At 41.2% G+C, this 21695-nt stretch overlaps 2 protein-coding genes across 2 annotated transcripts in view; both read right to left on the bottom strand.

Moving 5' to 3' along the window:
* LOC138044396 (pyridoxine/pyridoxamine 5'-phosphate oxidase-like) overlaps positions 1-4633 on the bottom strand; it is a 17042-nt gene extending 12409 nt beyond the window's left edge. Inside the window, exon 1 of the mRNA XM_068890945.1 lies at positions 4321-4633. Within this exon, the coding sequence (XP_068747046.1) occupies positions 4321-4595 (275 nt within the window). The 5' untranslated portion in view covers positions 4596-4633. The remainder of the gene's footprint in view (positions 1-4320) is intronic.
* A 6487-nt stretch (positions 4634-11120) lies between these two features.
* Positions 11121-21695, bottom strand: part of LOC138044241 (serine/threonine-protein phosphatase 6 regulatory ankyrin repeat subunit A-like) — a 55684-nt gene continuing 45109 nt past the window's right edge. Inside the window, exons 30-33 of the mRNA XM_068890894.1 lie at positions 18671-18816; positions 17776-17858; positions 13636-13715; positions 11121-13054 (exon numbers count right to left, since the gene is read on the bottom strand). Coding sequence (XP_068746995.1) covers positions 12766-13054; positions 13636-13715; positions 17776-17858; positions 18671-18816 — 598 coding nt within the window. The 3' untranslated portion in view covers positions 11121-12765. The remainder of the gene's footprint in view (positions 13055-13635; positions 13716-17775; positions 17859-18670; positions 18817-21695) is intronic.

The following is a 21695-nucleotide window of genomic DNA, read 5'->3' as shown; positions in this document are numbered from 1 at the left end:
AATTCAAAGTCAGGAGTCGCTTGAGATCAAGATTTTAAATGCTCCTTGAAACACGGAAGAGCATGTGTGCACAGAATTCCCTAGAAGCAGAAATATTTTCTCCTCAATCTTTCTAGTTTCACTTCGGTTTCATGTAGTTGCTGAATCACGTATCTCTTCTTGGTAAAGTATACCAAATCCCATATTCCGTGTCTTTGGAAACACACAGGAGATAGATGTTTATAACTCTTCTTGATCCCTAGGCAGATTCATAAATATCTCCGACCTCACGTAAAACCTGAAAACTTGAAGAGCCCGTGAACAAAACATGCTGGTATGCCATCAAAAACATGGTCAATTTCAAAACATAACCGCCAACGTTTCATTGGCTTCAAGGATGGACGCAAATGGTAGTATTTACCTATGCATACAAATACTATACAAAGGAGACATTACGAGGCAACAGTTTGTTAAAGAAAGCATTATTGATCTGCACAGTCAATTAACTTGGAATTTTTTATGCAGATATGCCTCAAAACAATATGTGCTTGTGATAAATATCACAAGCAATTAAATAGCATAACAATCTTTAATAAAGAATGTTTTGTATCAGAATTAAAAAAATGTGTGTGTGCTATGAACAAAGCTGATCATGACTTTATTAATTTTTACCCTGCAACAACTTCATCAAAGTTTTTGTTACCAGCTGTTAATACAATTAACACACCTATTTCTAAACTTGTTCACAAAGGGGTTGAAGGGGTTACGAGGGAAAACAGGGTTTACAGGGGAATACAGGGTGTACGAGGGTAAACAAGGTGTGCAGGGGATACAGGGCATACTGTAAAGGGTAAACAAGGTGCACTGGGTTTACAGGGTTTGAAAGGGTAAACAGGGTGTACTGGGGATACAAGGTGTACAAGGGTAAACAAGGGTTACAGGGTGTACTGGGGTAAACAAGGTGTAGAGTGATACAGGGTGTAAACAGGGGAAGGAAAGGAAAGGAAAGTAACTGGAGCACTAACTGGGGACACTGTAAACTGAAATTAACAACAGGGTTGGACACTTGGACACAATGGAGGCACTTCCTTTATATTTTAAATTGATTTTTTTTCTTGATGAATCTTCTCAGGAGCAGTCTTAAGGTGGCATGTTTACCTGGTCACTCGCCTGGGCAAGCGGACGAGTGGTAATGTCCAACCCTGAACAATCAATGCAAATCAAATGGTGGTTCTTGAGGAAAGGGGAAACAGGAAACAGGAGTATCCGGAGAAAACCTCTCGGTGCAGAGTAGAGATCCGACAAACATATGACGCCAAGTCTGGGAATAAAACCCAGGCCACATGGGAGGCAAGTGCTCTCACCACTGCGCCATTCCTGCACTCCCCAAGGAGCACTGTAAATGGGATACAGGGGTGTACTGGGTTTAAAGGGTGTAGAAGGGTAAACAGGGTGTACAGGGTACACAAGGAATAATAGGTAATAATAAATATTATGTGTATGCAAATTGATACCATTCTTATACGAAAGAAAGTTATGTATTTCGCATAAGCGTAACATGAAAGAATAACCATTGAAAAGTGCTTGGTGTTATTGTAAAATTAAGACAACGTGGCAAAAAGGATCAAGCACCAAAACGTCTCTGCGACATAAAAATTGTTTAACTACGTCGTTAATTTTTTTTTGAAAATGCCAAAATTTGGTTCTGTCGGACGATGCTAAACGGAGTAAAATCAAAGGTATCATCTTGTGGTAAGCTCATGGAGTAAGTAAGATACTGTGTCAGGGAGGTGATATAGCGATTTATCAAGCCTATAGAGTGGTTACAATTGCAGTGTAATAAATTTTTCTGTTTTACGAATGCATGAATACACCAGCCGCCTTAACAACCATTTAACGAATGCATGAATGCGCGTGCCGAACTTGAGACGATCAGACATCGATTACAATTTTTCCATTCTTTACGCCTGACAGCCTGATTCGCCAACCATCCCGCTACAACAAGTTGCAAAATTGTTGAGACACTTTCATGAAAAAACACCTTTTCAAGCTTCTAGTACCCACCGTATCTAGAATTTAAACCTTTCCCACTTCCCCTCCCCTCTCCCCCTTTCAATATTGACTCTTTAAATTTGCAATAACTTTTTGTCTTGCTAGCAACACTGATAAGGAGGGGAGGGGGGCTGCAGTGTGAGAGATAATAGGTAAATTATTAATAGCGCTCCAAGAAGGTGAAGTGTCTCCACTATTTTTGCTACTTGTTGTCTGATTGATTGCAATAATTTTGCCAGTCCGGATTTGAATCCTATAAAGAAACAATCCTTAGATATCGTTTGAGAAGTTTGCACATGAAGTGCAAAGCGTATTGTACCAAACACGAAAGGATATTAATTATTGACATACAGTGGCATCGATTTTCAACTGTTTGGACTTATCACCACTAACAGAAGACTCCGTACCAAATACTAAAGTGAGCAAGGTATTTTGAATTGCAGATGTAATGCTCCGAAAGTTACACATGGCTCGTATTATGTGTCACAATACCATTTTATTGTGTTCCTTGGTGACGTCAACAAGGATGGTGGCGTTACAATTGAAAATCGTATCTTCCAGGATACAGCACAATTCAACTAGTACTTTCTTTCTACTCAATCCAATACATTACCAGATGATTCGTAATAAAGTTCACACAGTTAGAATCCTGTACATATCGTCTATTCCATTTACCAACGGTCTACCATCCAGGCACGGTCTACCACCGCAACAGCAAGAAATATTATATCATATTATTTTCTCAATGAAAGTTGTGGTAGACCATGTAGACCGTTTCATATAAATCACATAATGTGTAGCCAGTACAAATTTGTTCACTTTTGTACCTGATTGTAAAACAATTTCGCAAATGATTTCGCACAATCGGGTGGTTTCTTTTGATCATTGTGCTCAGTCGGTCATTCCAAAGAACATGGAATTAGCCTGTACCATACATTTTACTTAGAAGACTTGCTACTAAGCGTTAGCAATCCCTTCTCTAGAAGCAGACTAACCCTAAAGCAATAAGTAATGTTACAAATGGACCGCTGTAAAATGGACCGTTGTGACAATGTATCTTTGTATAACAATGTTTGCTGAGAATTGATTTTTCAGAAAGTGGATGTGCCCTTTAAATGGCACGTGATCACAGTTAAAGGAGAGGTAATGTCTGTTTCTCATACGTAAACAACAGCTAATTTCATTCATGTTGCGTGTGTTCTAGATGTCATGTGTTGACCAAAAGTACTTGTTTAAGACAAATTATTTCAAAATCGGTTCCAGGATATTCCTAGCCTACTGTAAAAAGCGAAAGGATGGAAATCACACCTTTTCATCTAACAAATTCTGTGTATTTTCTCCTTGACTTGCAGAAAGCACTGAAATGGCTTCAAATTACGTCATACCGAAACCACGCCAAAATCCAGTTTATTATTGGCCATTTTCCATTCACAGCAGATCAGATAATGAAACCATTTTTTTTTGGAAACACCATATTAAATGCAAAAGATAATTACGCCTTCCTGTTCCAATAAACAAAGTGACCATACGGCAATACAGTGATAACCAACTCAGATAACAAGTTGCAAAACTGCTGAGACACTTTCATGAATAAACACCTTTTCAAGCTTCCAGTACCCACAGTATCTAGAATTTAAACCTTTCCCACTTCCCCTACCCTCTCCCCCTTTCAATGTTGACTGTTTAAGTTTCCAACATTTGTTTGTCTTGCTAGCAACACTGATAAAGGGGGGGGAGGGGGGCTGCAGTGTGAGAGATAATAGGTAAATTAATAGCGCTCCAAGAAGGTGAAGTGTCTCCACTATTATTGCAACTTGTTGTAGCTCTCCACAAGCTAAAAAGAGGATGGCCTGACATGTGAAGAAGATAACCAAAAGGAAAGTGTCAGGAGGTGTTTTTTGTGTAAACTGAGATTAAAATTCTCCCCTTTACTCTTTTCAGCAACCTTATTAAGAGATTGGCATCAAATACAACCAGGAAGGAGAGAACGAGGCTTACGTGAACTGCAGATTACGTAACATGTATACTGACTCCAAATGAGCTAAATGCATTTTTTAGCATATGAATAGCGTTTATTGTTATATGTTTCGTTCTTCAAACGATGCCACAACAAGTACACAAGAGTGGCCAGGTATTCTCTAAAGGTGCGAAAACTCGTGTTTCATGCGATTAATACACTGTAGGCAAGTTTCCCTCTTCCTCCTTAAAAAATCTTGGGCTGAAATTAGTTTGGTATAATTAAGAGAACTTCTTCCACGTTTCTTTCTTTCTTTACACATCACAACTAACCTCCCACACGTAGTAAGCACCATAGCGTTTACTTCTCCAATTCCCTCCACTGTTTTGGCTTCTTTAAACCAAGCATCAAACTGCATAAAGGGTTCTTTTGCCACAAAGCTACTCTCGTCGAAGACCGGCATTTTGTAATCAATTCGCATGGAAGCCACATCTTCTTTTCGCATCATCTCCGTAATTCCACTCCTTCTGATACTGTTAACAGTTATCCAACGAACAAGTCTACTTCTTTGCCGAGAACTGAATGACAGCAGCACACTCCTTAACATTTATTCGCACAAACGAAGAGTCAGCCGATTCTCGCGACCTCTATGGGTGACAGCCGCTGAGAATGTACCGTAGAACGCGTAAAAGGATGTTCCCCACAATCCAATACGAACCTAACCGAAGTGAAAATCGTAAAATTTCAAAGTGCAAAACGAACATTAGTACGCAAACAATCATGCTTAAATCAATTTAAGGCAAATTCCAATCCCTTGTGCTTTAAAGACTCAAACTGCTCCGTGAAATGAATTTCTCAATGTCATAACTTGTACTTAACTGAGTATATGTCCTAATTTCAGAGATTTAACTTCTCACCAAGCCTCAAACCGTGAATAGAGCAGTTTTGAGCATAATTCAATCGCTTATTACGTTTTAAACGGCACCGTGAAGAGAATTTCTCAATGTCACCAATGTACTTTTTGCGGGCATTTTGTGTGGGCATTGTTATGCCGGGTAATCTAGAGTGAAAGTCGATGTTCAAAAGTGGCCTGAATTTTCGCACCAAGCGTTAGACCGTAGGTAGGTAAAGCAGTTTTAAGCGTCTTTGAATCACTGATTACCTATTAAACGGCTCCGTGAATGTCATAATTGTACTATAGTACACTTTTTGCGGGCATTGTTATGCCGGGTGAAATGATTTTCAAAATTGGCCTAATCAGTTCAAAGATCTGTTTTCTCACCAAGCGTTAGACCGTAGATAAAGCAGTTTTAAATTCAATTTAATCGCTTGTTACGTTTTAAACAGCTCCTTGAAGAGAATTTCTAAATGTCATAACTGTACTATGGTCGTGGTGTCCGCGGGTCGATTCGTCTTGGGCGAAACTGGTATCTATGCGTGGGGCAAAGTGTCCTCTACTCGTTGACTGAGTTTGGTCCCAAGGGAATAAAACGTAGGAATGTTATGCAGTTAAAACTGTGAACAGGACACCCAACATGACACAGGATGCCCAAGTTGCGTCACATGGTAAAGCTCATCGAGGCCTTTCTAGTAATGTATGATATGATGGGATAGCTTCACTTTTTACTTTTTGGGATTACTTGGCCTGTCAAATGGGGTAAAAGGTTACACCCTTAAAGGACTTGGGGGTCTTCAGAAGTAGGCTAGATAAGTGTTGATGTATTGTGACCCTCTCTTTCAAGCTACGAGGCTGAAATATTTGGCAGTCAGGTGCGTCTCGTACTTGCAGACAATCCTACTTGGGTCCGGAGGATCACAGGTCGGGGGGAAAATAACGACTTTTTTGATAGGGTGTAGAGCCTTCCCTGGGTGTGCGACTTGCACCACGGAATGCCCCTCTTGATTGTCCAGGTGATTGGCAGGGTCCTCCCTGGAAGGCCTGGCATACCTACAAGAAAATGACAAGACGCCCTTAAATGTCGGGCGGGTCCATGGACCACCCCTGTGGACCAGGAGCGTTTGCTATTTGTCAACAAAAACCGAAAATTCCGGTTGGAAATTCGAGTGGTACAGCTCATTCCACCGGAAAGTTTCCGAAAAACATGGAAATCTTCAGACGTATTCCTCTTTTCCCGTTCCAACCTAAATGACCCGAAAAATCACTTTCCCGGCTTTCCACACTGCAGATGCAGCCATTTTGATTTGCCATTGTTTTCGGATTTTCCGTGCAAATGGTAAACGCCCCCGGTCCATGGACCCCTTTATGGAATGGGTCCATGGACTACCCCTATGGACCACCCCTCACATTGTAAATTCCACACGTTTTACTAGCAGAAAATCTTAAGATGAAAGAAAGAAGAGATCTTCGCACTTATATGGACAATTTAAGCATCACTTGTTTTGAAAGAACAGGGGGTAAGATTTATGATAAATTGATGAGGGTGAGGCAGGGGATTTTTGAAAAAGGCTGAACCGTTAGTTCTTTGAAGATGGAACCATGATTACGATTCTCCACCCGAAAGATAAAAAAGGTCCGGGTTAATCGAAGGAAAGAAATTTGAATTTATTTCAATTACTGAATTAATCATAAAAATTACAATTTCCTCGATTGTAATACATTGATTTAAAAAACTCCTATTTTCCACTTACTCACTTGCTGAGTTGTCATCGGACATCTCAATAAGCCAATCACATTCAAAGTTGTAGTTAAAACCAATCACATTCCAGGTTGTAGTTTAAATCAACCAGTCACAACCTTGCTTTCAAACTCCATAAAAACAATGTGACAGGCTCTTCAACAGGGGCTTTCAAGTTTCCTTCTTTCTTTCAGAGCGACGTCAAACAAAGTGGTTCTTCTTGTTTTCTCGGAAATTGTAAATTTTATGATTAATTAATTGGTAGGAGGACTTCGTGTCGTCCAATTCGATCTGCAATCATACTCGTGCTAAACAAATCGGACTCCCGCGCATTTGGACGGTTATCACTCTTGTGATTACAGACCGAATTGGACTCCACTCAGTCCTATTAGCATTACTAAATTTAATAAAGGCGTATATGTAGTGAACTACATTCAACTTAAAACTGAAATTTCAAGAAAGACTAAAGCGCTAATTTCTACTTGAACTTTGAATTTTCGCCCACAGGTCGTTCCTTCTTTTGCAGGCAGTGTCGGATCTCGGCAGTTATCTTCACCTCGCCGCTTTTAAATATTATTCGAGAATTATGATCCCAAGCACCAAAGCTATTGACAGGTGTTAATAGCGCTCTAGTAAATGAACTCACTTCTTTGCGACGAAACGAGGAATTGTATCCATGTAACATGGATATGCGCCAGGTTTATTGGTCATTCAAGAACTGAATCAGGTTTACATAGTTTTAATACAGGTTGCCTATGTTCAGAGAGAAGCTTCAAACAACTGAAAAATAAATTAAAACTCCGTAACCATCCAAATAATGTAAATTTCTTAGAGCATTCTTAAAGGTTTTATTTTCATTTGAACTTTGAAATTTATTTAAATGTGACATCTATGATTAATTTTTTTTTAATGTAAGACATCAATAAAAAGACAAAAGAAATACAGAACATTATGGTTCAGAACTATCCGCCGCTGCCCGGCGCTTCGAAAAAAATATTGGCAGCTGAAAGCACACTGAAAGGCAGCAGTTTGATTGGTCCACAAGTATGTTAGTGTGGAAGTTGATCAAGTGAATTAGACGCCCTGGAGTAACATTTGCGCACAAAGTAGCTTGAAACTGACAGTACACCACAGTATACTGAGAGGTCATCAAGGTCTCTTGAGTACTGATACCAATGAAACTACTGAGCCTCAATCATATAGGTAGCATAGAACCCGAGAACAATGAAATCTCGCACTAACTACAACATCCATGCTATAATATGATTCAACTGATTTAATTTCCTGTCCGTTCCCAACCAGCGTTTGTGCTCGGATATGAGTTAAATAAAGATAAAAGAAGTTATCATCATCATTCTCAACATTATTATTATTATTATTATTATTATTATTATTATTTCGGTTATTACTATTAAAGAGGTTATTATGGTAAAGAAACTATCGTTGATAAAAAATCAGTGACAAAATCAAATGTCAAACATGCAGTGCAAACCCTCGCCATTTTGCTAAATTTTGTAATCTCTTCACAAGCCCCCAAAATAAAATTAATTTAATCTTTTATAATACAAACTCACTCAAGACTGATTAATTTACGAACGTTGAAATTAGAAAGGCCGCCTTTAATAACTCAACGTCAGATTTTCATCAACATCAGCATTTTATTTACTAAGCGCATAATAAGACACGGCATTTTATTTGTAAACTTTTTTAAGGACAACTTGAGAACATTGTATTGTTGGACAAAGACATTTCCGCATATACCAATGCCATGATGGGTCTTTATGTTGCTTTGTTTTCTTTATACAAAGGGTGTAGTCCTTACAACACACTTTCATCCTGCCTCTCGCATTCTTGCCCGCCTCGGTATCCTCGCAGTAACGTATCTCACCAGGTCAAGAAGTTAACTTGATTGCCAGCCATGCCTTCGACAGTCAGCGTTACGGTTCTAAGCATTATGATTTTCCTATGTTTAGTAATATCTTTAGCCAATGCTTTCACCATATTTGTTTTCTGGATTAACCGACGCAAACTTCATCGGACTTGGTTACTTCTTCTAAACTTAGCAGTCGCTGATCTTCTTGTTGGATTCACCGAAATCCTTGTGGTGACCACGTTCGTTCTTCCCCGACATATAATGGTCTTTCAGGTTCATGACACTCCTGCAAATATTGCAAGGTTATTAGAAGCTTTATTTTCCAGTGCGTCGGTGTTTTTTCTTGTACTCATTGCGGTAGAGCGAGCCTTTGCTGTTCTCTGGCCGTTACGCCATCGGGTAACAAGTACCAAAGCTTACATCTACAGTGTTGATGTCGCGTGGCTAACTGGGGTAACCTTAGGCGCAATGCATCTACTTGTTTTATACGACTTGATGCAACACAAATATTATGTGATGGTTTACGGCTCTATCATAGGCATATCTTTAGCTGTCGTATGTGGGTTGTATCTGCTAATAAGAACACGCCTGAGTCACAGACGTAACGCTTTCGATGTCACACGAAACAAGCAAATCGCCAAACAGAAAAGCAAACTTTCCAAAACTCTGTTAATTGTGGTAGCTGGCTCAGTTATGTTATGGGTTCCAAGTCTCGTCATCTATTTCGTTCATTGCGATCATCAAGAACTGTTTCCTGCCAAAAATCTGATTTACATAGCAACGATGTTACACTTAACTAATTCTCTTTTGAATCCTATTATTTATAGTTTGAGACTGCCTGTGTTCAGAGATACGCTCACTTGCAAACGACTAAAAAACAAACTGAAGGTTCGCAAACGATCCAGGGAGTATACAATTAATTTAAAAATTCGAACCGGTGGTGAAATCAACTGAAATCGACTTGAGAACGGTAGATATGAAAGGACAATTTAGACTTGAATTTAACTCACTCACGTTGATACTATATTACGATTTACTTTTTCCAAAATTGTCATTTTGAAATTGAATAAAGTAGGCTATTCGATTCTTTTTATTGAAATGTTAACGGTACCGTAAGTCCATCCAGAGGAATTCTAGATATAGAATTCATATTTCTGAATCATGAATTTCTGAATCCTGCGAAGTGGTTAATGACTATTGAGCCTACCCTCAACGGTCAACACTAATGGCCATCCGTCAAACTGACATTGGATATCTCCTTACAATTACACGACGCAATATCCCATCTTAATATGAGAAACTTATCGCCGTAAAAAGAATGAAAACAGGCAGAATTAGAGCTTTAGTTCAACAAGAAATAGCGTTTCTAAGCAAAGCTGCGCTGATCTACAGTATTTAGGTCTAAAAACCACTTTGAAGACGGTTAGCTTTTACTTGTTTTGCTGGGTACTACTAAGTCAATACTCTAAAAAATTCGATTTTCCAGGAGCTTGTCTCGTTAGACTAGTGGATAACCCATCGATCCGGGTCAGGAGCCCATCTGGAGCCTACAACTCTACTGTGTTCGTGCAACGGCGTTTTTACAAGTAAGGTTATTTTTAGATTGAATTTCCCGCTAATGAGACTCCCACAGGAGCCCGATGACCAATTACAAGAAATTAAGCTGACGTCATAGGGTTACCGAACCGGAACTGCCTTTGTTTTTTGACCTAATTCGCGGGAAGGGCTAGTCTAAAAATAAACCTACTTGTGAAAACGCCGTTTCACAGACGCTGTATGGAAGTTGCACGCTCCAGATGGGCTCCTGTCCGGGTTCAACTCTTTGGCTCGCCTAATCTGAATGTTCTCAGCCCATTGAAATGTTTGTTTCTTTGAAGTAGATTTGAAGACTGAAGTAGATTGTACGTCGTGTAAGTTGAATAAAAAGGGAAATGTCAGTTTGAGGGATGGCAACGAGTGTTGACCACCCTTAACTCACAAGTAAAACCTTTCGTTCGACATCCTATGTGCCATTCCGGAATTGCGCAGGGAACTGGGGCGAGTTTCAAATTTGAACCAATCGATAAATAGACCACTTTCGATGTATTAAAATTCAGTCCGAAACAAAAGACATCATCCCGATGCTCTGGGGAATAAATATAAGGATTTGTATGAGTTTATTCCCCAGAGCCTAGAGATGATACCTTTTGTTTAGGACTGAATCTTAATATATCGAAAGTGGTCTATTGACACCATCACATGAAAGATATCGTTGAGATTGCCCATCTGTCCAAGCTTGATGCGCTTAGGTCGAACAGAGACCAAGTTACGGACTTAAAAACATAATTTAAAATCCATATAAACGTCTATAATTTTAAGGCTGCGTCCCCCAAAACCAAACTCCAACCTCGTTCCTAGGGTCTTCTCGGCTTTCAACATGGCAGCGGGTCGGGAGAAGACCATTGGCACACAGCAGATCACGAGATCAAAATTCGTCCATCGAAGATAGACAAATATGCATTTTTCATCTAAATGGCGGCAAGGAATAAGGTGAGAGAAATCTGGGTACGACAACTGCTATAATTTGATGTAAGAAACCGAAAATACGGATGGATGAATGCACGAGCAACGAGAATGCGGTAGATGACAGAGAAATATTGCTTTGCTTTTATTTCATGTTATTTTAAACTAATGCAAGTTTATAGAGCGGTTTTCAAATGTGTCTTAAAACCAAATCCAAAGTAATTACTTTGGCCAATCAAAAAGGACGGAGACAATCCAGTAAACCAATCAAAACTCGAAGTAATCACATGTAGCTGACACAAAGCGTGGGAAAATGTGCACGCGCGAGCCACTATTGGTTTTGGTTTCACTTCTGATTGGTTAAAAAAGTGTGATATCAGATGGTAAATAGCCAATGGCAAATAGCGCGTAGCTCTCTACAACTACATCATGAACAATCCTTGGCCTTGGTGCATTGACCTCGCAATACGGAAAGGCCTTAGGTTGAGAGTTTTGCGTGAAGACACACTTTCGGTTAATGAGAATTTAAATCATGAGAAAAGAATAGGAAAAACGACTGAATTCAGTTTTTGCATCGCATTGTTCCCAAACCGAGCCCCAGGGTCGAGGAAGAGGTAACGCGGTAGAACAAATAACTGTACATTTATTTCTCAACGCAAAAACATTGAACTTAAATAGGCCCAAAAGAAGCTTGTATAATGAACTAGAGATATTCTTTCAAAGGAGTACGATAAAAAAAGACCCAAACAGTGGATCCTGATACCCAATTCCCTGAGGAAAAAACCTTTCGCCGCTTCTTTCATTTCAATTTGATTGTCATTGTGCTGATGAAAATTGCAAAAAATTAAGCTGCATTGAGATATTCCCTTTCTTCCATCTTCGCGTTGCCTGCGTCCTCGGTTTCAAAGGTAGTCTTCACTTGAGTCCACTTTAGTAATGACTGAGGAACTGAGTAGCGCACTTAAAAAGTCCAAAGGTCAAACTTAATTGGTAAATGGTTCATCTATTGCAGGTTTAAAACACACACTTGTTGATTGGAAAGCAATTAAGGAGCAAGCACTCCATCTCGGGAGATTTCACGTCCCTCGTGCCTCGCGCGCGGCATCTCCCGCTACCTAAAAAAAGAACTTGCTCGTATCTAGGCCATGATTAATTGGGATAGAATTGCTATTCAAAAAGGAAAGGCCAAAGCGTTGACAAGTCAACTCAGCCTCGTCACTTTTAACTTAGAAAACGTGGCAACTGCTTTTGGTTGCAGGGCATCCTAAGACGGAAAAAGTCTGAAAGTTTGCGTCAAAAAAGAGCTCTCGAGAATAGGTGTCCGCCCTACTGTTTTCGGTATATTGAAAATATCAATCGCTGCTATTTAAAAACAAAGAAAAACCCTTGCTATGCATTTTGGAGAAAATGTCCATTGTGGAAGAAGTAACAGTAATGAGTCATGCTCATACTAACTCCAAAGTTTGCTGTCAATGTGGTACCCACACAGTTTCCGTAGAAATTCTCCCTTCCCTGCCCCCTCCCTTTCCCCTTCTTACCCTCCCATCACATCACATCCCAGTCCTAAAGAAAAATCGTATCTAAACGCAACATGTATAAATGGTGTTCAAAAACTGTGGAGCAATTAAAATTAAATTTCTTCTATACAATGTGATTTGAACTGCCCCAGCCTTCGTACATGAAAAACCTTCCCTTCAAATTAGAATTTCATATAAAACGTTCCTAGAATTGACAATAAAAAAGTTAAGTCGAATAGCTGCTCTTTGCTACACCGTAGCGTTATGTGCGGGAGAGAGAAAGTCCGTATTGTCTTCTTCATCATCATCTGTGTGGTCTTCGGAATTGTCCAGCCGAACGGAGGTTGCCAAGGGAGACCGCAAGCTGGGTACCATGGCAACCAGAATAAGGGCCAGACAATCGGCAACTTGTGTGTTTGGTGCACAAGCAAGAGCAGGGTTGTGTCCATCTTCATCTTCGGCAAGTAAATTGGCGCCCCGTGCTATGAGCTCCTGCACAACTGGTACAAGGCCATTTTTGGCGGATAAATGCAAGGGCCTTTGAAAACGAGAAAAACAGAGAAAATTCTTGATAGACAAAGCATTTTTTCAAAGGAGTGCAGGAAACATAACCACACTACTTTGGAAAATGAAGATTGGCGCACACAATCAAACGAGACAACCATAATGAAGAAAAATCACAAAAAAAATGTCGCCAAGCGCGAGAAAAAGGCCTGGGGACAAGTCACAATTACTTTTGTTTGTGATGGTAATGCAAAGACCAAAACGGACTTAATTGCGATACTCTTCTAAAAACGGCATAGCTGATAATAGAACCACTGAGTACTTGCATATCCAATCAATATTTATAATCAAAAAGAAGCGAAACTGTGAAAACCACTTGAACCAGTAGCTCATAAACAGGAGTCTACAACTCCAATACTGGGTGATCAAGCTATTTTTAGACAAGTTCTAAAATAAGATTTGGGTTGCACGGGTGACCATTCTTGCAAGACTTGGGATTAGCTGGGAAGGTCTGGCATTACGCGAAAATCGATCTAAAAATAACTCGGTCTGTAAAAACGCCGTTCCACAAATACAATAAAGTAGTACGCTTCTAGTCGTGATGGTTGAACTTACGTTTGAAGAACATTGTTAGCTAAGCTGAGATAAGGATCCTCCATTTTGTCCAGAATTAAAAGAGCACAGGCCGCATGACCCTGAAAAACAATACAAAGGTTATTCCCTGCTAAGAAATTACATTCAACTTCGGCATATTAATTCATACAGTATTATATTACGAGGCCATTTAACCCAAGCATGACCTAGCAGACAAATGCCACCAGCCAGTAACGAGCTATAGGCAACTGTAAAAATTTGTTTGGCTGAATGCTTCTGCGTCACAAGGCTTGATATTCTGTAAGGCTCGAAATCTCGAAACTCGTAGTTCTTTCAATAAACGCTATCCGTAATCAAGGCTACAGTCAAGGTTCTGGCATGTAAAAAACTTAAGTGTCAGTATTTCCTTTCCCAAAACCCACACCCGGTGTGACAAGATCAGATAATCACTAAATTAGGGTTCATAAACGAATCTGTGTGCGGTTTCACGAGGGTTCATTTTCCTAGGCTATTTCCGTTAATTGTCCTATTATTTCAATTCAGTTTAGTTCAATGTATGCTCGATTTCTGCACACTGCCCCCTTTACCAACTGCTCACGGTTGGTCAAGAAGTCTCCTAATCTTGCCAACAGTAGCTGCTGCGGCTCGTCTCGGTGGTCTCACAATTTCCGCTGGATGATCAGGCTGCTGAACAATTCCGACTTGCTCGACTTCGTCATGTCCGTTTTCAGGCAGGTTTCCAGTGTTTACTTCCAGTGGGAAAAGCTTTTGTACTGGTCTCCGTAACGTTGATGGCTTTCCCTTCTTGCTAATGATCCGCAACACAGCACCTCGTTTGTGTCCATCTCTGCTCTCGATCAGCTCAATGACCTCTCTTAATCTCCACTTGCTCCTCGCTAGACCATCATCGTGGATCACAAAGACGTCTCCAACCTTCGCTTCTTTGTTCTGATCTCCCTTGGTTCCACAATGATGGATTCCCTCAGCCGTACAAGGTACTCGTTAAAACATCGTTTCCAGAAGTGTTCCAGTAATCTATGGAGGTAACGGGCTCTCCATTCTACCTTGAGGGCGGTTTCTTCCTCATCTTTTAGCTCGGAGGGGTTCGGTAGTGTAGCAAGGCGTCTTCCAATGACGAGGTGTGATGGTGTAAGGGGTTTTTGATCTGTGACGTACGAGTAGACATATGTGAGGGTACGTGAGTTTAGTACTCCTTCCACTGTTGTGAAGACTGTCAGTAGTTCTTCATAGGTCAGCTGCCCCTTTCCAAGAACTTTGCGTTCAGGCTCCTCTCTAACAGCTGCACCATACGCTCATAGTACCCTCCCCATCATGGCGCTTTCTCCAAGATAAAGTTCATAGGCGAAGGTGGCGTGCCTCTGCTCTTGGATGCTACGAGGCTTGTTTTGTAGCCATCTTCAGTTTTAATGCACAGGTAGACAACTACGCAATACGCTCCCTCCGAAACATCTCCGTATCTGTGTAGGGTTGCGAATTCCACTCTTCTCTCTTCTTCGGGGAAGTAGTAGCGGCTCAAAGTCATTTCGCTAACCTTTTCCACGTCCGTCAACCACTTTTGTAGGCGGTTTCTTCCAGGTTGAGACACGAGGCTGTCCCATTCACACTTGTTCAGGCAAAGCTCTTGTAATAGCATTTTTAACACCACCATTACTGGAGATATCAGTCCTAGAAGGTCAAATAGTTTGGCTGCAATTCGGAGAACGTTTCCCTTAGTAGGTTCCATTTTTCTGGCAAATTCGAAGATCTTATTCAGCTTCATAACAATCTTGTCTTCCCCAAGGTTCCAATACAGGCCTACTAGAACGTACTCTGCTGGGACTGGATCATGCGCATAGTACTCGGTATCGTGGTGTTGAATTGTAGCGTTGAGCAGGAACGGAGAACAGTTCATACCGAAGGTAACTCGGCAGAATCGATAAATATCTCGATATTTGGATCCTCGTTTGTGACGTCACCAATCCACAGAAATCGCATCAGATCTCTTTGCTGCTCATCTACTGCGATATTCAGAAAGGCTTTCTAGATATCGGCGACTAGTCCAACTTTATGGGCTCTGAAACGCATCACGATGTCTGCAATACCGGGGGTCAGCGGTGGACCAGCGTAAATGCACTAATTCAGGGAAGGGCAGTCTGGCTTCACTTCGGCAACTGCGTCAAACACTACTCTCAACTTTGTCGTTAAGGCGTCGCTTCTGATAACGGCTTGATGGGGAAAGTAGTGTGTCTGCCCTGGTCGCTGTTCTTCAGTTTCATTCACACGCTCAATGATTTCATGGTGCAGTTGATATTGGAAGATTTGGTTGCGCCGGCGATCACCCGAAAACTTTTCGGGCCCGAAAAGCCATTTGTAAACCTGCCAACCGCTTGTTCAGGAAGGCCGATCTTTTAACATGTTTTTAAGGTAACAAACAGCGAACTAACTGTGAAGTTTGACGACTTAAATCCTCTCCGTTCTTGAGATGCAGAGGGAATTGTTACACGTGAAAATGGCCCGTAAAGTTTCGGGACTTTCGAGAAACCATAGGCAGCCCAAGTTCGCGTCACTAGAGAGCGTGTAATAATTGATTACTAGTGGAAGATGACCTTTGAGTAAAAGCGGTGTTGCGTTACAGGCAGCCGTTGAGAATTTAAACGCGCTGTAAGACTTTGTATGGGAAATAAAATACCGAAGATTATGAAGCCTAAAAAACGCTCAATTTAAGGTTCATTCAATAAAATGAATAAAAATGACTTACCTCTGGTGTATTTTTGTGCCTTTTGGAGCTTATTTTACCGTTTCGGGAATTCGGTGTTTTCAATGTTCTAAGACGAAGTCAAGGCTGCACACTACGATTCCGACCGTTGTCACCTCAGAGGCGGTTTGCGACTCGAAAATCCATCCCTGCCGCGATTTTTTCACGCAAAGCTAAAGCCACATCATTTGCGCAACCTCGGTGAATGTTTCGTAGTCAAAAATCCCCACGCACTTGGCTGGAAATGAGCATTTTCTGCTTCCGATTACACGATAGCTGATGAAGTTAACGGCTGGTGATACTGTATCACGACACGGAGTTTGATCCGAGGTCAAATCAACTCCACCCGACGAGGTACAGTCATTTCATGTACAACACTTACCCCATCCCCACAGCGGCTTCTCGAAGAGCTCCATGGTTACGAAAAGCCGCTGTGGGGACGGGGTAAGTGTTGTACATGAAATGACTGTTCCTCGTCGGGTGGAGTTGATTTGACCTCGGATCCAAGCTCCGTGTCGTGATACAGTATCACCAGCCGTTAACTTCATCAGCTATCGTGTAATCGAAAGCAGAAAATGCTCATTTCCGTCCAAGTGCGTGGGGATTTTTGACGACGAAACATTCACCGAGGTTCGCAAATGATGTGGCTTTAGCTTTGCCTGAAAAAAATCGCGGCAGGGATGGATTTTCGAGTCGCAAACCGCCTCTGAGCTGACAACGGTCGGAATCGTAGTGTGCAGCCTTGACTTCGTCTTAGAACATTGAAAACACCGAATTCCCGAAACGGTAAAATAAGCTCCAAAAGGCACAAAAATACACCAGAGGTAAGTCATTTTTATTCATTTTATTGAATGAACGTTAAATTGAGCGTTTTTTAGGCTTCATAATCTTCGGTATTTTATTTCCCATACAAAGTCTTACAGCGCGTTTAAATTCTCAACGGCTGCCTGTAACGCAACACCGCTTTTACTCAAAGGTCATCTTCCACTAGTAATCAATTATTACACGCTCTCTAGTGACGCGAACTTGGCCTGCCTATGGAGAAACGGGCTCCTGGTTGTGGCGCTGTGCTGCGTCATGAGACATGGACCGTATAACGGAAGCCATAGGCGCCTTATCCATATTTCCGACCCGATGTCGTGAGCCGCTAATTGGCCATGAAAAACCGCAATGGGGAGCGTCCAATTAAGTATATTATTATTATTATTATTTAGGGCTAGGGTTAAGGGGTACCGAAGGAGATAAATGGGAACCTGGGACCCAATGCATTAGGAGGTAGGCAGTACCCTGATCACTTTGACGAAGCGAGTCACTTAGGTTTTTAGTTCAAGTTTGGCGTTTTTCAATTCGACGTAAACTAAAATTATGATTGTTCAATTGCTACTTAAAAAGATTCGTCCTCTCACCTGACTACAAGCCACGTGTAACGCGGTATTTTTATTGTTATCAGCTGCATTTATATCAGCTCCGCCGTCTCCTACGAGGAATTCTACAACAAAAAGAGGTCAGATAATTTCAGTTCATCAATAACAAGTGTGTTGGGTCAAAACTACACAAACCATTAACTAGATTACTTTCAGGGGCACTGTCCCTGGACTTGTAAGTTTGAACAAGTTAAATGTCTTGGAATACCAAAATTCAAGTAAATAGCCAACCAAACCAGTAAAAAACATTGGAAAAGATACCAGGGCTCGCTTTAGGTTGATTTTTAAGTCATCTATACCCTGTCACAGAAGTACAATTATTGCATGTTGACAAACGTTTTCAAAGCAAGCTCACTCCTGTGTGTCCTAATCGAGTCCACTTCCCCTTCCTTTTTCAGGGAATTTCAAGAACATGGTTTTTCTTATGATCCCTGGTCCGTTCACATGTGTGTGTAGAAATAATTTATGTCAAACAAATTGAAATGCACTCTCTTCCAAAAAGAGGTTAACAAAACTCGTAAAACGCCTTTTCCGAGTTTGGTTTTTAGGATGAAAGTTCTCAATGTTCCAAATAATTATCGGAAAGTTTTTGTCTGTATGATAGCGGTGAAGACAAAAGCTTCAAGACAGACATGTTTTGGCAGATATCTCTGCCACCGACAGCGTGAAAAAAAAATGTGCCCACTGTGGTAGAAATAGTAAACGGTTTATAAAAACTGCAGAAATTATGAAAAGTTGTTATAGAAGTCAAGAAACAGTTTTTTCAAATTCAGACGGTTTCTCTCTCTGTCTGTCTATCTAACCACCACATAAATTGCTAAAAGTCAGCACCTTAGCCGGTCGTCCCTTACGGCATGCATTGTTTCAGCCCACTCACCTACAGCGCCTGCGTGGCCATTATCAGCGGCCATGATGAGAGGCGTTCTGCCAGATTGATCAACCGCGTCTACATTGCCTCCCCTCGACAGAAGAAGCTGAAGACATTCTACTTGATCATTAAACGCCGCAGCATGCATGGGAGATCTGTGTTTGAAACAAAAATAAAGATATCCTTAATATACGAGAACACTGGATGAGTAAAGTTTTAAAAAGGTTCACAAAGCATTGCTTGAAATTACTTAGGCAGTGCTTCAATTCTATTACTGAAAACATTGTCAAAGTAATTCTTCAATAGTTTGTAGAACATTATTGAACATGGCCGAATTAAAATGCATGGTGTTTTAGCTAGTGTGCACCAATTCTTAATATTATGGATAATTTTCATTCAGAGGCTCAGACACCTATCTGGCTCAGCAAACCGAAAGGTTCTCCAGAGATTATTCACAAGGAAAAAGGACAAATTGATGAATACATCACAGTAATCGAAATTTAGTTATTTACGATTGTTTGTATACTCAGAGATGATATTGTTTCCCGGCTACGTCCATCTTTCGATATACCCTGTGATCATGCTTGTATCACTTGTTGGTTGGACCTGCCTCAGTAGGCCTCTACTGATTACAGTTAACACTAAGCATCGCTGAGCACGTGACATTGGCCTTAATAGCTTTGACGAAGATCTTGCTCCCCTACAAGTAGCGAACAATCCAACCTCTCGATCTCACTGCGTTAGTTGGTGCATACCACTCTCAAATCATGATCAACGACTTACTTAAGGAGTATGCCCCGATAAAGGAGCACTCTACGACTTAAAGGCCTCGTGAACCTTGGTTTTCTGATGGGATTAGGACACTGAAACGTGAAAAACGTCGATGGGAGTGGAAGTGGGTTAAGTCAGGCTTAGAAGTTCACAAACATCTCTACGGGAAGTCTGCCAATAATTATGCGGCCATCATGGAATCAAAGAGAGCGCACTACAACAGTAGGGTATCGAACTCCAGTCAGAAACAGTTATTTCAGCTGATTGGTGGCCTGTTCAAGATCAAGGGGTCTCCTATTTACGACTCTGAACTTGAACTCGCTGACAGATTTAGTGCATTCTTCACGGATAAGATCAAGGCAGTGAGGTCCGAGCTCGATGTTGTGCCACCCAGTAGTCTCTCGTCACCTTTCCACGAGCGGGCTCCTTCATGCACTTTGTCTGCGTTTGAGGCAGTTTGATCACAGGTTGTCAGGAAATCCATCATGGCTGCGCCTTCTAAATCCTGTTCATTGGATCTGCTTCCAACAACTTTATTGAAAGAGGTTATCGATGACGTGTTGCCTTCTATAACCTTTATAGTAAATCGTTCACTAGAGTCCGGCGAGTTCCCGGCATCCCTGAAGCACGGTCTTGTAACACCTTCACTAAGAGACTCTGATCTTGACCATGAAGTACTGGAAAACTACCGTCCCATCAGTAACCTTCCGTTTCTTGGAAAGGTCATTGAATGCATTGTTGCAATGCAGTGCAGCTCAAACACTATCTGGCCATTAATGATCTGTATACCGCGACCCAGTCTGCATACCGCGCGGACCACACAGCACCGAGACTGCCATGCTACGTGTCTCTAATGACATCAACTTGGCCCTTGAAAATCTTGATGAGGTTGTTCTAGTACTGCTTGACTTATCGTCTGCATTTGAGATCACTGACCATGGTGTCCTTATTAAAAGATTACGTACCCGTTTTGGTCTGAGCGGTTCTGTCCTCGCTTGGATCGAATCCTATCTGGCTAATCGTTCGCAGTCAGTTGTTATAAAAAAACGTTCACTCTAGTCCAGCTGAATTAGTGTGTGGTGTTCCTCAGGGTTCTGTGTTGGGCCCGTTGCTGTTCTCTCTTTACGCAGCGTCCATCGAAGACCTTAACACAACACAAGGCCCTCAATCTGTGATAAATGCAGATGACACGCAAATGTACTTGATCATGCCGAAATCGTAACAATGATCTTGTTTAAGTAATCTGGAGCTCTGCGCTCAGGACATCGTATCCTGGATGACTAAGAATAAATTAATGTGTAATTCATGAAAAACTGAAGTTCCTCGTTATCTACATCGTCAACCTGTAGCCTCGGTGAATATCGCTGGCCGAGCGTGAACACGCGTGACCAGTGCTTATCACTGTTCACTCATGTGAGTAATCTTTGCAAGTCTTCATCCTTTCCCCTTTGTTGCATTGGGAACATATATCCGTCAGTATTTCGATCAACCTGCTGCAGAAAAGCTGATTCATGCTTTTGTGACCTCTAAATTGGACTACTGCTACAAGTTCCTGTATGGTCTCCCCGATAAAGAAATCTCGAAACTTCAACGTGTTCAGAATTCAACCGCGCGCTTGTTCACAAAAACCAGAACAACGGATTACATCACGCCAATTCTTTGTAAACTTCACTGACTGCGTCTACATAAGCGTTTTTTATTTTTTTATTTTAAGATTTTACTTCTCACTTACAAAACTCTGAATGGTTTGGTATCGAAGTATTTGAGCGATTTGATAACTTTGCATCACCCGAATAGGCGCCTTCGCTCTAACAACAACAACTCTTTGCGACTGTACAGAACAGTGTTTAGAACTAAGAATTACGGTGGTCGAGCTTTTCCGTCCTTCGCGCCGGCACTCAGGAATAACCTTCCGTTGGACGTGAGGTGCGCCCCATCCGTTAAGGCTTTTAAAATCAAACTTAAAGCTTTTTTGTTTAAATCTGATGTTTGATGAATGTATATGAATTATTTCTTTGCTAATTAACATTTTCTCTACTTTATGTATTGTAAGAGCATTGAGATTTTCATGTAATGCGCTTGGAAATGTTTTATTCTTATTAGAGATGCCGATCAGCCGGACGCTGTGACCTCGTAAACAACCTTGCTGCACGTTTAGTGTCTGTCACCAGAAAAACAGAACTGAATTTTTGCAGATACGGATGCGGCCGGGGCTAAACTTTAGAACACCCGACCACTAATTTATGCCTCGTCCTTCAAGGGA

Source organism: Montipora capricornis, chromosome 1 (genome assembly GCF_036669925.1).
Source record: "Montipora capricornis isolate CH-2021 chromosome 1, ASM3666992v2, whole genome shotgun sequence".
NCBI classification, from domain to species: domain Eukaryota; kingdom Metazoa; phylum Cnidaria; class Anthozoa; order Scleractinia; family Acroporidae; genus Montipora; species Montipora capricornis.
Note: the sequence above shows the minus strand (reverse complement) of the source record. Positions and strands in the feature narration are given on the sequence as shown.